The sequence below is a fragment of the Neoarius graeffei genome, chromosome 13, assembly GCF_027579695.1.
Source record: "Neoarius graeffei isolate fNeoGra1 chromosome 13, fNeoGra1.pri, whole genome shotgun sequence".
NCBI lineage: Eukaryota > Metazoa > Chordata > Actinopteri > Siluriformes > Ariidae > Neoarius > Neoarius graeffei.
In genome coordinates this window covers 62,855,212-62,872,400 of record NC_083581.1, presented here as the reverse complement: position 1 = coordinate 62,872,400, position 17,189 = coordinate 62,855,212, and the positions used below count along the sequence as shown (strand labels likewise).

Sequence of the window (17,189 nt, the reverse complement as noted above, 5' to 3'; positions counted from 1 at the left end):
AGGTTTTTATATCTGATATCACTACAGCCTTAATGTACGGTTCATCTGCAGGTTAGTTAGTTAGCTAGCTAGCTAGCTAACAGCAGTCCATTTGGCAGTTAGCATGGATGTGTTCATCATTTTTATTTTTTATCCCCCGCTGGCTGAAAGGTCTGAGGGGGGATTATGTCGTGGCTCCGTCTGTCCGTCCTGGGAAGGGTACTCAACTTCTGAAATCAACTCCTCCCTCAATTTTTGGAGGAATTTCATGGAACTTGGCAGGATTCTTTGTAATATGTCGGTAGTACGCATATTATAATTTCGTTAAATCCAGACACGGCGGTACTGTGGTGTAGTGGTTAGCGCTGTCGCCTCACAGCAAGAAGGTCCGGGTTCGAGCCCCGTGGCCAGCGAGGGCCTTTCTGTGCGGAGCTTGCATGTTCTCCCTATGTCCGCATGGGTTTCCTCCGGGTGCTCCGGTTTCCCCCACAGTCCAAAGACATGCAGGTTAGGTTAACTGGTGACTCTAAATTGACCGTAGGTGTGAATGTGAGTGTGAATGGTTGTCTATGTGTCAGCCCTGTGATGACCTGGCGACTTGTCCAGGGTGTATCCCGCCTTTCGCCCGTAGTCAGCTGGGATAGGCTCCAGCTTGCCTGCGACCCTGTAGAACAGGATGAAGCGGCTACAGATAATGAGATGAGATGAAATTCAGACACATTTTACCACAGTTACAGCCCTTGATTAACAAAATTATAATTTGACAATTTCATGAGGGTGTTCGTTCTTCTGAAATCAACTCCTCTCACAATTTGTGGAGGAATTTCACCAAACTTGGCAAAAGGCTTTGTTATATGACAGTTATACGCACATTGAAATTTCGTTTAATTTGAGCAAATTTTCCCAGAGTTATGCCCTTGATTATTAACAAACTTGTACTTTGGCAATTTCATCAAGGTGTCCTTGCTTTCTGAAATCAACTCCTCTCACAATTTTTGGAGGACTTTCACGAAACTTGGCAGGATTCTTTGTTATATGTCGGTAATACGCTTATTATAATTGCGTTAAATTCAGTCACATTTTACCAGAGTTACAGCCCTTGATTAATAAAATTATAATTTGACAATTTCATGAGTGTGTTTTCCTTCTGAAATCAACTTCCCTGACAATTTTTATTAATCCCCCGCTGGCCGAAAGGCCCGAAGGGGGATTATGTCGTGGCGATGTCAGTCCCGGGAAGGGTACTCACCTTCTGAAATCAACTCCTCTCACAATTTTTGGAGGAATTTCATGAAACTTGACAGGATTCTTTGTTATATGTCGGTAATACACATACTGCAATTTCATTGAATTCACTCGCATTTTACCAGAGGTATGGCATAGTTGCCACCGGGGGATATTGTGCTCTCAGAGCACTCTTGTTTTGCTATGCAACAGTAGAATGCAGAATGGAAACAGGGTATTGGTCAAGAAATGGTGCATCGCCTGTCGTTGATGCTCGCTCCCTGTGTTAGCTCACTACGCTTTCCAGTTTTTCTAGGGCAGTGGTTCTCAAACTTTTTTCACCAAGTACCACCTCAGAAAATACTTGGCTCTCCAAGTACCACCATAATGACCAACATTAAAATACAGTAGCGTAGTAGGCCTAAGTATTCATTAAAAACAAGGCGGAGGTTTTATTTAACAAGTATATTTAATATTGTTGGCCACTGTAACATTACACACAGTACTTTTAACAGTAACACTATGTTTAAATATAGGAAAATAAAACACTGTACTTAAATAATGAATCAAATAAATTGGCCAAATCTGCAACATCTGTAGTCTCATCAAGCTGTATGGTAAAATATCTGCTGTTCTTAATGCGCTCAATCAGCGTCTTTTTAACATCGTCAGCCATGTCATTTATTCTCCTTGACACGGTGTCATTTGAAAGCGGCACCAAGTTTAACTCTCTGACAGCTTTCTCTCCACACATGATACGTGTCATCTCTTTGGCTAATGGCAAACACAGCAGTTCCCCGATTGTGTGCGGCTTACCGGCTCTGGCGATCAGGAGGCTGGCACGATATGAAGCTTCCTGTGCTTTGGCTACGGGTGTACCATAGGACAGAATGGTGGACTTGGACTGCTTCAGTTCATCACGTTTTCGTAAAAGAAATCCATTGGTTTGTCCTTTAGTGCTGTGTGTTTGGTTGTAAGATGCTGTTTGAGATGCGACGGTTTCATGGACTCATTGCTCAGAACGTCCCCGCATACAACACACTGCGGCCTGGGCAGCTGCTCTGTCCCGCTCCAAATGAATCCCAGTTTTATGTATTTTTCGTCATACTTCCTCCTCACTGGTTTCTGCCGTTTGCTAGCAGTTCTGGGGCTGGTTTTGCCACTGTCGTTAGCATCTGCGCTCGGCTCACACACGTCCTCTTCAGTTCTCCCTCTCTCCTGATCCACGCTCCCATTCGCGGATTTAAGCCACGACAGTAATTTTGTCGTACTCGTCATAATTAGCAAAGCCACCTCCACCTTTTCCCATCACAGCCTAGTCTACCAGTGACCGATAACCGTCTGTCAGCGGAACCGGCGGGAATGCGTACGTACGCTACGTATGGCTACCCAGAAGCACTTGCAAACTTTTTAAAATTATTAACTTAATTTGTATCTCCTTTCATTTTCTTGTCATCGGTTGATAAGATATTTTCATCCATTCGGATATTATGGCTAGTATTACACGTTTTATTTTATTTTTTAAATTTTATTTATATTTAATTAAGTGATTCTTTGGCGTACCACTAGAATGGAGCTCGCGTACCACAGTTTGAGAATCACTGTTCTAGGGGAAACCCTGCCCATGTATATGTTCGAAACACTGCATTAAAGTGTGTGAAGAATGGTGAAGGGATTCTTAAGTTTTCATTATTTCAGGCCTAGGGTAATCCTCTGCCTGATGGAGAAAAATGGCATACGTGTGTGTGCTCACAGCAACATCTATATCTTTGTTATAGTTTAAATGTTATAAGAGAGAGCTTTTTGTTATGAGAAACCAGAGAGGTTTTTGGGGGGCATTCGGAGAAAGTGTCTCCAGCACCGAAAGTGTCTCAGACAGTGAGACCAACATTGGTGTACATGAAACTTCTTCAATAAAATTTTCTCTCTCCAAGTCTCTGGGCCTGCTTGCAGTTCTTTATTTAAGGAGAAAACAACAGAAAATTTACTTCACAATATAACAGTGCGACAACTTTAATTTTAAGACAATTAAAAACGTGTCTTCCACAGAAATTAATGAAGTTTTATTTCGAACTTTCGGACCTACAGTCCATCATCAGGGACAGAATGGAAAGTGTATTTACAAATGTCAACAAACTAGTTTAATCGAAAATAACATCAACTAAACTGTCGCGTGCATTATGATGGGTCACTTGCTTCCATCCATCCATCCATTATCTCTAGCCGCTTTATCCTGTCCTACAGGGTCGCAGGCGAGCTGGAGCCTATCCCATCTGACTACGGGCGAAAGGCGGGGTACACCCTGGACAAGTCGCCAGGTCATCACAGGGCTGACACATAGACACAGACAACCATTCACACTCACATTCACACCTACGGTCAATTTAGAGTCGCCAGTTAACCTAACCTGCATGTCTTTGGACTGTGGGGGAAACCGGAGCACCCGGAGGAAACCCACGCGGACACGGGGAGAACATGCAAACTCCGCACAGAAAGGCCCTCGCCGGCCACGGGGCTCGAACCCAGGACCTTCTTGCTGTGAGGCGACAGTGCTAACCACTACATCATCGGTTCACGTGCTTGTGAAATAAAATAATTTATAAGAAACATTGAATTGAAGGAAAAACAAAAGACATAAATAAGTAAATGATATGAGAGAAACTGAAAACCTTACATAAAGTTCACGTGCTAGAAGTTATATCTTTTTAATTTAAGGCAGATAATTTTCAGGTATTTTCCTGCCACAGTCTCTGTTGGTTAGTGCATCACTATCACTAGCGACCATCCATGCTTCAGCAGTTTTTCCTCTTTTAAAGCTAGACTGCCTTTCAGATTTTTCAAGTTTAGGTCATAGAAAGAATTTTCCCGACACCTAATTATTTTTGTTTAGTGGACCGAAAGCTACTGAATTCGAATCACAGACTTCCAGTTTTATTAGTTATTTTTAAATAGAACAATTAATGAATTTAAGGCCACATGGCCCTAAATTCTCCACTATTTTTTCCTGCTTCACCATGACCCAATTCAAGATGCTACATTATGCATTACATGGTGGGCTTTCCCTGTTCACGCAAGGCATTGTGGGATACAAATTTGAAACAGGAGAGAAAAATGGAGGACACGAATGAACCGTGAAAGACCGACTACAGTAACCGAATGCGAGAAAGAAAGACATTGTTATATACAAAGGAAAGGAAACGCAGGACCAAACTAATAAATATCGGCGGTCAGTGAGCACCTCGGTGTGATCAGCTGTTTGTTTAGCGACAGAATGATGTCCCAGTCAGCGCACGGTCAAAAGTAGACTCGCGCATGCGCACACGGACTTCCTCTGTCTGCTTTACTGCGCAAAGTAAATGCACATTATTTGCTCAGGAATCCCCTCAAATGAAATAACTTCCCATCCACAGAATGGCCTGATGTTTTGTGAGATATTACAGAAATAAATATACATCACAATGACCAAATTTCAGAGGGAACTAAATTTCACCGATTTTTTAAAATCGAAAGGCCGTCTAGCTTTAACCAGTGGTCTTGAGAAATGAGTACACTGCTGTTATCCCAGGCTGGCGGCATGGTTGGCTAAAGCCGAGGTCTTGCATTTAGCCAACCTACAGTAACACTTGCCTTATGTTCCTTTATTCTTGTATCAAGTGAAGGTCCAGTTTCGCCAATATACTTAACCTTACAGTCTTTACAAGGAATCTGGTACACGACACCCATGTTTTTCTTTTTTGGAATGCGGTCTTTCGATTCCCACATCCGAACAAACTTTCATACATGTCAACCTTTGGTCAATCAAACCTGTATAACCAACCTCCAAAATCCGTATTTCCCTTATAAAATCCTTATAAGATGCAAATTAAAATAATTTATCTAAAATTTGAATGATAATTAACAATGATATATCCAAGTTACTTTTTATTCAATATTAATAACAATAAACCTTCAGAATGAATACAAAGCTCCAATGTTCGACAAAAACACAAAGTGTCACTCTAATGTTCTGAATTGTACTCCATGACAGCTTTTTTAGCACTCCGCACCAATACCTCACTAGGCTGCATGTCACAGCAAGTGTCTGTGTTGATCTTGCCGGAGTGCCCATTCAGAATCTTTTCAGTCGCTAGTGAAAGTCGCTCAGGTGGAAATACACGTTTCAAACAAAATGTTACTTCCCGGTTGGCGGGATTCTCACAATGCGGTGTGCGCATGCTCAAAAGTGGAACGAAGTCTCGCTACCACAAGATAACGCGCGATTTCATAAGACTCTTCACTGGCTGTCTGTGGTGTACAGTACGTTTGTAAATGTTATGCGCTCTTTTATCATCGTGGGAATTGATTATAGCTCTAAATAAATATTGAAGTTTTTTTTAAAGAATCCGTATAACTTTATTTGTACGCCCGTATACTACGTTTATTGAATCAAATCCGTATAAAATACGGACATTCCGTATAGGTTGACATGTATGAACTTTGGATACGACTTGATTTTACAACAAGCTCCGTTAAGTCCGAATTCTTTCGCATTGGTGATGTTGACAGAATCACCAGCAGGTGGCACTGTTGTCTGGATTTAGAGGAGGCACTGACATCAGATTTGCCCAATGATTCATTGGTACATAGTCTAGAGTTTGTTTTACTTTTCCGGCCTAACATTCCCTGCACCTTCTATTCATTTATAATCCGGCCGTGAAAAATGGGAGGCAATAAGATTGCAGTTGTGTTACTTTATTATTATTTCATCTGAGCCAGTATGAAAAGTTAAATAATCCTCCTTTTGTTTAAAGCTGCAGCCAGTGTTTTTGATTAATGGTGTACGTGTGTGTTTGGTGTTTAGGTTGGTGCCCATCTCCCGGTATTACCCGTTGCGGCTGCATTGCGTCAGAGCTCTTATCCTGCTTTCCAGCAGCACCAAGACCTTTGTGCCCGTGCTGCCCTTCCTGCTGGAGGTAAGAGTAGGACACGGCTCATTAATTCTTCTTTATTTTAGGTTGATCTGGGCAGGTGTGCAGCTGTTTCACGCGTCACTCCCGTGCTGTTCCAGCACGCTGCCATGGCTCAGGTTTCACTTCGCCTGGTGTGTGGGGGGTTTGCATGTGGTGTGTGAACATGTAAACTCCATGGCTTTTGTCACCATGGTGCTTCTGTGTCCTGCTGGTTTTTAATAAAAGCCCTAAGAACTGAGTTGGCTGCCAGAGCTGTTCCTGTTCCTGAGTGTTTACCTGCAGGATGCACTTTTTGTTTTGTTTGTTTTTGTTTTTTTCCCCTCCACTTTCTAACTGTACTGGTCAAAGTGACAGAATACGACTCCACAAAAAAAGGCAGTTTAAAGTGTAAGGGCCGTGTGTGTGTGTGAGAGGCCTTTGTATGGAAAGAAGGCTGTGACACACACACACACACACACACAGGGTGAGTGGAAAAGCCGGTTAAACAGTCGACAGCATTCACCGTAGTGAGAGATGAAAGATAGAAAGAACGGAGTGTTTGGTTTGTGCACAAGTGTTTGTCCAAGCGCCTGTGTGCATTGGATATCTTCGTTATCAGGAGGAGCGGAGGTCGCAAACTGTCGTGTGTGTGTGTGAGAGAGGCTGGCATGGGCCCCTGCGGTGACAGCTGCTGTGAGAATAGAAGCGTGGAGGCGACAGCAGCCGCAACCAGCGGAAGAAAGAGGGCCGAGGGAAGGGGGGTCGGTCATTTGCAGGGGGGAAGTTTGCACGTGTTTGTGTGTATGTGTGTGTGAGAGAGAGGTCTGTGGTTCATGCACAGTTCTAAGCGCGCTCTGCACATCACGTCCTCTTTGCCTGAGGCGACCCTCTTTCTGCTCCCTGTGTTTATTTGCGATGTGCTACCTGCACTTCCTGTTTTTGCCCTGTCTGTATAAAGAACTGTAGCTACTTGCTTTTATTAGAGATGCAGAATAAGCACCGTTTTCTGTCCTTCCCCTGTCACTCTCTCACAGAGACCTTTTTCTTTCTCTGGTGTGCTCACTCGCTGTGTCTTACTCTCTGCATCTTTGTGCTTTTTTTTTTTCCTTTCCTTCTTTCTTTCCTCCTCCTCCTCCTCCTCTCCATCGTAGTTTTCTTGTATGTGTGTGCGCTCTATTATTTGGTACTTCCTGTTGTATTGGCCCCTGAGTGTATCAGGTTGGGACCATGTGCCACCACTTCCTCCTGTGTCCCGCAGGCCGACACCACATCCGATGTTTGTTTGTACAGGCCGGCCATCCATGAGCGAGCGCGCGCGCGCGCACACACACACACACACACACACACACACACACACACACAATTCTAGCATTAATGACCTCCCATATACCTATCAACTGTCTCAGCGCTTTCACACTTGCACACTCGCAGCCTTTAAACGGTAGTTCGACTTACTTTGAAAGTCCTCTTGCACAGAATGTGATGTACAACAATCATCCCATACAGCGAAGGAGTGAACAAATTATATATTTATTAGTCAGACTGCTGGGAAAGTAAAAGCTTTAATGTGCTGCAAAGTCCTGTGCTTTGGTTCCCCAGAAACTGACGAGGCTAAATATAGTGGCTAATGCATTTAAATAATATTGGCTGGCATTGAGGGGTTTATCAGGTTTATTCCATTCAGCTAGTATGATATTGAACAAGTTAAAGATGAGTCCAATATCATGCTAACTGAATGGAATATATTTGATATGCCACGAAGGAAAGCCATTATTATTATTATTATTATTATTATTATTATTATTATTATACATACACATTCCTTTCTCTTTCAAAATTCTCTCAAAATCTTCCGTATTTAACAAACCAAATCTGGCAGCCATGTTTGTTTGCAAATTGTCCCAGTCGCTCACTAGCTCGGAAGTTTTATGTCGCAGACGTGTGACGTCATGTTGTCTTGACAACCATGCAATATCATAAACCATATTCAACCCTCATTCTCCATTGGGTAGAGTGACGTAGTACACGTAGGATAAGCAATATGCTAACAATATTGTATGCTATCAAACCAAATGTATGAAACCCGCGAGAAGGGAATAGAATACATCTATCTTATTTACCAGCTGGGAGGCCCGTATCGTGAAATACCGTGACCGAGGTCTTGAAAGTACTATTCAAAGCCGAGGTCACGGTATTTCACCATACGGACCGACCTTAAGCTGGTAAATAATCTTTTTTTTTTTTTCTTTACCAAATTCTAACAGAAAACGAGAGCGCCTGAAAGGGAAAACTGAGCCGAGGCGAGCCGCCATTTTGAATCCTTATTCACGGCTGTAATGCAAATTGCTTTCTCAGTATACAAGTGCACTTCCATGGCAGGAAAAAAAAACTACATTTTGCTGCCTATGTAGTCCCCTATTTATACAAATAGGAGTCATTTAGGACTCAGCCATGTTTTTGTTCGGTGTTAGCAAATTACAGGTTTTAGCTTTCTTCTGAAATGTTTTTTTATTTTGTCTTCCTCAGGGTAGTAAAACTCGCTTTCGCTGTGAAGACTGTCGTTATCACTATCCATGCTGTAAAATTAATGCTATTCTCCTGAGAAATGCTAGCAAAAATTTATAAGATTTTTGATAATCTTATAAATAAATCTTATAAAAAAGTGACATTTTGACAAAAAATGCTACTATGTTTGCTGTTGTTGTGAACGAGGGAGTCGCCAGAGGTCCGTAACTGGGGTCCGTACCGTAGGATACGGACCCGCTCGCCAGCCAATCAGAGCGCAGGATTTGGACCGTGAAAAAAAAAAAATGTTTTTATTCCATCGAAAAAATGTCCTGTATGTATAACTAGCAGGTTACCCGGCGTTGCCTGGGTTTTGCAAAATTCTGGGTTGCCCCCAAAGTTCCATATCAAATTTGGTGAAGCTCTGTCAAGAAATAGTGATGTTAACCCAAGACAAACAAAAATCCAAACATCCACCACCCAGGGGCCCACCAGGGACCCTCTGGGGCCCAAATATTGAATTTCTGAGTTCTGCCAAATTGTGGCTATCTCCTGTACCTACGTGCCAAGTTTAGTAAAGATCTGTCGAGAGTTTGTATTGATAAATGTAACGTGAAAGGCATTGAGGGAGAGGGTGGGTGGATGTTGTGCCCCCCAGGGATCTACCTGAGGCCCGTACATGAATTTTGTTTATATCTGCAAAGTTCCTGGTCATCCCCGGACCTACTTGCCAAATTTGGTGAAAATCCGTCGAGAAATGGCAACATTAGCTCAAGACAATCAAACAAACTTTGCCGCTTATTATATAGGTAATTACCAATATTAAATGCTAATTCTGATTGAATGTTCTGTCAATCCAGTGTACAAAGTCAAAGTTCTAACAGTAAAAATGGTACAAGTCCAAAAAGCCTGAACAACAACCCAACTTGTATACAAGCTATATCCAGGCTGAGAGTTTAAGTTCAAAGTTACTTTTTGTCGTAGTTAATTGTCACGTTGCAGTCGTTCAAAACAAAAGGGCTTTGCTGAGTGAAGTCCACGAGTGACGTCCTCTTGTAAAAGTCTCCGTCACTTTTCCTCACCTCCAAGTAGAACTTGGACAATATTTCCGCTATTGCTCTCTCTTTTTTTCCCAGTTTTTCAATGTCTGTTGGTCTGTTTTTCTCTTGTAAATATGCGTGAAGAATACATAATGAAGTTTTAGTAGCCTTTTGGGTGTTGAACGTGTCTTTCTCTTAAAATTCTCTCTAAATCTTACGCTTTTAATGAAGCAAACCTCACAGCCATGTTTGTGTACAAACTGTCAGTCACTCGCTAATGCAGAAGTTTTACATCTCCGATGTGTCTCTTTTCCAGTTTTTCGATGTCCATTGGTATGTTTTCTCTTGTAAATATGCATGAAAAATATATAATGAAGTTTTGGTAGCCTTTCGAGTGTTCAGCACGTCTTTAGTTTCAGTTTTCAGTTTATTTATTTAGTGCTTAAACCAAGCACTGAATTATCCCCGTCTTCTCTCTTTCCCGGCTGACAAAGAAATGACTGTGTGCATGTGCAGCAGCAAAGTTTTGTCATTTGGATCTTCTCATGAGCTCTGATGTGTGACGTTGTGTTGTCTTGACAACATGCAATGTTATAACAATATTGCACGCACATTCTCCATTGGGGAGAGAGGCGTAATACACGGAGGATAAGCGATATGATAACAATATTGCATGCCATCAATAAACCCACGAGAAGGGAATAGGACACGTTTTTATTCCATGGAAAAAGTGGCCCGTATGTATAATAATATACATAATGCATGGTGTGCTAAGTATACATTTTATATTAATAAACAAATAGAAATTATTATTATTATTATTATTATTATTTTGCTCTTTTTTAACAGTGTTTCTAACGTAGCATATTGTGACCTCGGAATAAGTCAACAAGAAGCGAACCAAAGTTTCAGCTGGGATGTGACGTTTGGTCCTTGCCTCACACATAAAAGATAATTGTGTGTGGCTACAGTTTAGTATCTTGATTGATTGCTAACACAGGTGACGGTGAAAAGGAAGTATAGCCTAGGTCACAACCGGACGTACGATTTTTTTGGCCGTGCGATTTCTGGCGTTTCCCAAATCGCTGCGTTTTTTTTTTTTTTTTTTTTCATGGAGAAAGACGCACGTTGGCCGTAAGTTTGTCTTGCAACCTGAAAAAAACGTAAGCGCCCGTAGAGTTTGTCTGACATGACAAAGAACCTCTGCGGCCAGTCTACGGCTCGAAAATCAGCACGTCACACGCGCGCCCTCCATACGTTTCACGCGCGCCCTCCATGCGTTTCTTGCACGTAGACCGGCCGTAGGAGCACGTACGGCGGTTGTGACTGAGGCTTATGAAAGTTACATGACAGCTTTGTGCTGAAAGTTATTTTGCTCGTCAGTGTTACTTCATACAAGCATGATTGCTGATTCTCGAAAGATCGTCTGTCATCCATCCACACTGATTGATTCGTCCAACTAGTAAAAATCAAGCTACTGACAGCCACATGGTTCCTCAGCCCATGTTTGTAGTGCAGCAGGTGGTAGGATTTCAAAACGAGTAGCTTGCACTATACTTACAGTTTAGAGTTTTAACATGCACACCAAACAAGATCAACTGTGAGCTACTGCTCACTTCCATATCCCCCCGTTCTCGCTTGTATCAGAATGCAAGCAATTAAATGAATAGGATACTTATTATGAAGGTTGACTTCAGCAGATAATTAACCCTGAAGCAAGTAAGTAAAGCGCAGTGTTCTCGCCAGGGATTTCTAGTAGCATCCTGGTAAACTGTCATTTTGAAATAGCATTTTGCTTTTTGAAATAGTGTCAAAATCCACCCTGTATGTTTCGTAAATACATTCAGTTGGTAAACAGGAAATCGATGTGGGACAGACCTGAAAACGGTACACACGGTATAGAACACCAAGCTGAAGCTCAGTACCAAGTATCAAGCAGTTGTGATTTGTACTTGAGAAAAGTGTTATGAAAATTTTGTAAATCCACCCTTTGTGTTTTCGTAAATGCATTCAGCTGGTAAACAGGAAGTTGATATGCGACAGACCTGAAAATGGTATACACGGTATAGAAGAAGAAGAAACCTTTATTTGTCCCATGCACACTTCAAGCACAGTGAAATTCATCCTCTGCATTTAACCCATCTGAAGCAGTGAACACACGCATACGCACCCAGAGCAGTGGGCAGCCACACCAGAGCGCCAGGGGAGCAGTCAGGGATCGGGTACCTTGCTCAAGGGCACTTCAGCCCAAGGCCGCCCCACATCAACCTAACTGCATGTCTTTGGATTGTGAGGGAAACTGGAGCACCCGGAGGAAACCCACGCAGACACGGGGAGAACATGCAAACTCCACACAGAAAGGCCCTCGCCGGCCGCTGGGTTCAAACCCGGAACCTTCTTGCTGTGAGGCAACCGTGTTAACCACTACACCACCATGCTGCCCAAGAACCCCAAACTGAAGCTCAGTACCAAGAACCAAGTGGCTATGATTTGTGGTTGCTGAGAAAAGGGTGTTTTCAGATGGACGGATGAACGGACAGACAGAGGTAAACCAGTATACCCCTCTCCTTTGGAGCGGGGATATAATAATTTTTCTAAAAGCCACTAAGCAAGGTGGTGGGGTGTTTGTGGGTTTGTCCCCCCCCCCCTTCCCTGTTTGTTGAACCTCCTCAGGCTTTTGTCTAAACCGGGGAACAGGGGCGCTGCGCCCTCTTACCGAAATGCCGATTGAACCCCAAGTCACACTTAGGCCATGCACTTGTATGCTACTGCACAACATGCAATCTTTCTCAAAACGATCTTTTCTCCGTGAAAACATCCCAGCAACACCACGTGACAATGTGTCTGATTAACAAATACGTTATGATTACTCCAAAAATATTCCAATCATAGTAGATACACCGCCAGACGGTGCAAAAACAATCCAAATTGGCGTTTTCCAGGCTGAGGCGCCATGTTGTTTACTTGTCACGGCTGCTCTCGCGGGATTTGACATGGGTTACATACTGTACAAGGTCAGCTGACTTGTAGAGCGAGATTTCTCGAGACTGAATGACCTTTCACCCACCGGCGCGGGAGCTTTTGACAGAAGTAGTTCGCGAGTTGTTTTTGTTGACACTTGGGCATTTAAAGATGTCATCCCGCGGCACGAAGCGGAAGAAAGCCGAAGACTGTCCGGGACAGAAGAAGATTGCTTCTTTCTTTTTCAGTGTTGACAAACAATTTGTTACAATTTCCCTCTCAGATAGCCTCAGAATGTCCCATTGTAGCCTCAATTTTTCAAAGGCTTCGCACAGCGGAGGGAGGGACGGACAACCGGCACCATCCCCCCCCCCGTCGCTTCGTTCCCTCGCCATGGTGAGCGCCCTCATACTAGATTTTTCTAGAAAAAACCCTGCTCCTTGTCCATAAATTAAAAAAGTAATAGCCTGGACATGAAATATGCTTGTCCTGAGTGCATGACCTAATGAGTTTTTCTTACCTGCGTTTTTTTTTTTTACCTGTTTATTCCTGTCTACTTTAGGCCACATTCTTTGAGTCTGCTGCTGATTTACTGACAAATGACTGGCCTGAGTTTGAGATTCATAACAGCAACAGATTTCATCTTGGAAATCATTCAAGTTTCACTGGTTTACTTATGTCTCAATATGGGATTACGTAATCCGTCACAGCATGTACGCAGATTTCCCAGCCTCGAACTGGCCAGCAGGATCGCCGTGCCTTGCAGTTATCTTGTTTGGGAGTTGACTGTGGCCTACATCTATCATAACTGATGGCTAACAGTTCAGTTCCGCCACAGCTCCTGTTTCAGATACATGGATTCTTTAGTTGGAGGAATCAAGGCTGGTATTAGTTTCCTGAGTTATAGTTCCAGGAATTATTTGTGCTCGTGCTCTGGGGCAGGTACTACAGGAACAAATGGAACAGTGTTTGCTGTACTGAACATCGCTGGCTGGCCAAACACAAGCTGGAATGGCTAACCCTGCATTTTAATAATGATTGATTTGTGGTGCAAAAGTAAGGTCCAGTAACTCTGTCGTTCTCATTCAGGATATTTCCAGACCCCAGATGGAAACGTGCTTTATAAGACACTTGACCAGTTAATATATTGTTTCTGGTGTTCTTAATAGACTAAAGCACAATGCAGCTCTCAATTCCCTGTGGATAGTACACTTTAATTTCCTACTTGCTGAGAAATTGACAAGGATATATTGCACTTTGCACACCTTTTTCTGGCATGCAGTTGCAATTGTGTAAATTTAACAAGTACTGGCTGCTTAAAGATTTAACCGAATTGACTCCCAGGCTTGATTCCCAGCACAATATGCTCATGTTCAGAGACCTGCCTGATGTTTTCTTGTCTCAGTTTCCAAGTGGCGGTTAAAGCTTGGGGTGACGGTTGAACAGGTTTTCCCAGTGAGAACTTTTTTTTTTTTTTTAATTCTCAGGACTACAGTGTGAAAGTTGTGTAGGCATTCTGTACATGTACGAATCTTGTATTGTAGAAATGTATTTATTGGATTATAAATTTTGTGTTTAAAGGAACAGTCCACCGTACTTCCATAATGAAATATGCTCTTATCTGAATTGAGACGAGCTGCTCCGTACCTCTCCGAGCTTTGCGCGACCTCCCAGTCAGTCAGACGCAGTCAGATGCGCTGTCACTCCTGTTAGCAATGTAGCTAGGCTCAGCATGGCCAATGGTATTTTTTGGGGCTGTAGTTAGATGCGACCAAACTCTTCCGCGTTTTTCCTGTTTACATAGGTTTATATGACCAGTGACATGAAACAAGTTCAGTTACACAAATTGAAACGTAGCGATTTTCTATGCTATGGAAAGTCCGCACTATAATGACAGGCGTACTAACACCTTCTGCGCGCTTCGGCAGCACATTGATACGGAGCTCAGATATCAATGCGCTGCCGAAGCGCGCAGAAGGTGTTAGTACGCCTGTCATTATAGTGCGGACTTTCCATAGCATAGAAAATCGCTACGTTTCAATTTGTGTAACTGAACTTGTTTCATGTCACTGGTCATATAAACCTATGTAAACAGGAAAAACGCGGAAGAGTTTGGTCGCATCTAACTACAGCCCCAAAAAATACCATTGGCCTTGCTGAGCCTAGCTACATTGCTAACAGGAGTGACAGCGCGTCTGACTGCGTCTGACTGACTGGGAGGTCGCGCAAAGCTCGGAGAGGTACGGAGCAGCTCGTCTCAATTCAGATAAGAGCATATTTCATTATGGAAGTACAGTGGACTGTTCCTTTAAACTAATGGATGCATTGATGCTAATTTTGTTATTGGGTATCGTACTTGTCCTCAAAGTGCTCTGATCCCGTGATCCAATAACGTGTGATATTATGTGACATAAACCATATGTTGGCACACTAATGAACTGACCCCGTGAAATGAGTATTCATGAGCGTGGTCATTAAAAAGGAGCCCAAGGGGCTATGACTTGCGAGCACACAATGGTATTTCGCCAGCATGGAGCAGTGAAGTGGGCATGCAGAAAAAGCTATAGCATGTGTACTTCAATTCTGCGAGCACCGAGACATGCACTTTCTTTATTTTGGCTTGCCAGTGTCTACACTTTGCTGCATGTGGCAGTCTATTAAAAATATTATTTAAACACCGTGACATATTGCATACAAGTCACTACAGAGCGTTCCTTGCTAGCTGTACACAGTATCGACCGACATAATCAGAACGAAATGTAATGTTCTATGATGCCCCGATTGCTTCTTACAAAATAGGTCACTCAGTTTGGTATAGAGGGGACAAAAAATAGTCTTGATGCACATGATATCCATGCCCCCAATACAAGTATGTGATATTACTAATTTTAAATTGGAAGATTGGAAACACTGCTTTAGGTACCCAACATAAGTTTGTCAAAAGCAATGACTTTATATGGTTTGTAGCTAAATGTTCTCTCACTGGCATTTTTAAATATAAAAAAAGGGCTCTGAACCAATATTTATAATTTATGGCATACTTTGTGCCAATTGAATACTATAAAACGTCTAATTAGCACGTCTGGCTATAAGGCCGATGAGCTGTCGCCATGGCGTGGTGTCCGTCGTCCACAGTTCAGTTAAATCGTATCTCCTCCGTCAGTTCTCCATGGATTTCGGTTCCAACTGTTTTGCTTGAAAGAACTCATCACTCCGAACAAAACTTGGTCGTTGTTTTGTCAAATTATTTTGCTAACAAGTTAGTAATTGGGACAAATTAACAAATTTTCCAGGCCTCTCACTAGAATTTTATCTCCTCTCTGATTTCTCATCTGATTTCAGTTCTGATCGATGTTTCTTTTGGGTAGATCTTCCCTTGAGGAACAAAACTTGGTGGTTTATTTTTTGATTTTCCTGTACAGGTTGTTTACAACTTTGTTTCTTTTCATTTAAATCGTATCTCCTCCCTCAGTTCTCAATGGATTTCAGTTCTGAATGTTTTGTTTGAAAGAACTAGACCTTCTGCACAAAACTTGGTCATTATATCATAAAATTTTTGCTAATGAACTGCTAATTTGTAGCCTGGCAAGCCAGACTAAATGTGAATATTTAGTCTGGCCTCGATCCGTAGACATTTCCGAAGCGGGTAGGAGGAACAAACCGCTGTCTTTCAAACTGTCTCTGTGCGTATAGGCCAACGCTCTGACCAATCAGCGCAACAGTGACTGTGACGTAGTCAGAGCGACAGAAAGCAGTGGGGGAGGCCTTGAAATAAATAATTTTTCAAAATGCGTATTAATTAATAAACAGGTTCTAGATATTAAGAAGTTTGGAGATGATGACCACAAGTTTGGAGTCTGTACCACATAGACATTTTTTTCCAAGGGTTTGCTTAAACTGTTTTTGAGAGTTTTTATTTAGTGGTGTTTGGTGAAATAATTTCCCTTAAATTTAAAATAACGGGAAAATAAGAAACGATCAAAAAGTAATGTTTCAAAGCTGTTTATTAATTCTTCGTACTGCACAAACTAGCCCCATCCTTTTGGCTACGAGCGGAGCCAGCTGGTAGATCAGACTTTTACCATAGCCGGTCGGCAAAACAGCGAAAACGTCCTTCTTGAAAAGGAATGAGCGGAGAGCCTCTTCCTGCTCATGTTTCAACGAAAACTCCAAGTCTAATTCTTCTAAAACTGATTCCAAAGCGGAGTCAAACGTGCGCTGTTCACTAGCCGTAGCCATCTTTCCTGTTGCGCTTTCTCCAGCGTCGCGCAGCTTTGTCGTCACTCCTGCAAAAGCCCGCCCAAAGAATCCAAACAAAAACCTTGCGTTGTGATTGGCGGGCACGATTTGATGCTCGGGGTGTTTTTGTTTATATGGTGCGAGGCTAGACCCATTCACTAGGCAAAAATATTTTTGGCCGCTAGGCGGTTGGGTCTAGTTTACTAGGCTAGCTAATTTGGTCACCTTGATGAATTTTGGGACTTCTCATTAGATTTGTATCTCCTCTCGGAGTTCTCACCCGATTTCACTTCTGATCAATGTTTTGCTTTGG

The 17,189-nt window shown here is 42.5% G+C and overlaps 1 protein-coding gene across 3 annotated transcripts in view; it reads left to right on the top strand.

Annotated features, from left to right (window-relative positions):
* Positions 1-17,189, top strand: part of noc2l (NOC2-like nucleolar associated transcriptional repressor) — a 152,046-nt gene that overhangs the window by 74,882 nt on the left and 59,975 nt on the right. For all 3 annotated transcript variants that reach the window (XM_060938295.1, XM_060938296.1, XM_060938294.1), the window contains exon 12: positions 6,044-6,155. In XM_060938295.1, the coding sequence (XP_060794278.1) occupies positions 6,044-6,155 (112 nt within the window). The remainder of the gene's footprint in view (positions 1-6,043; positions 6,156-17,189) is intronic.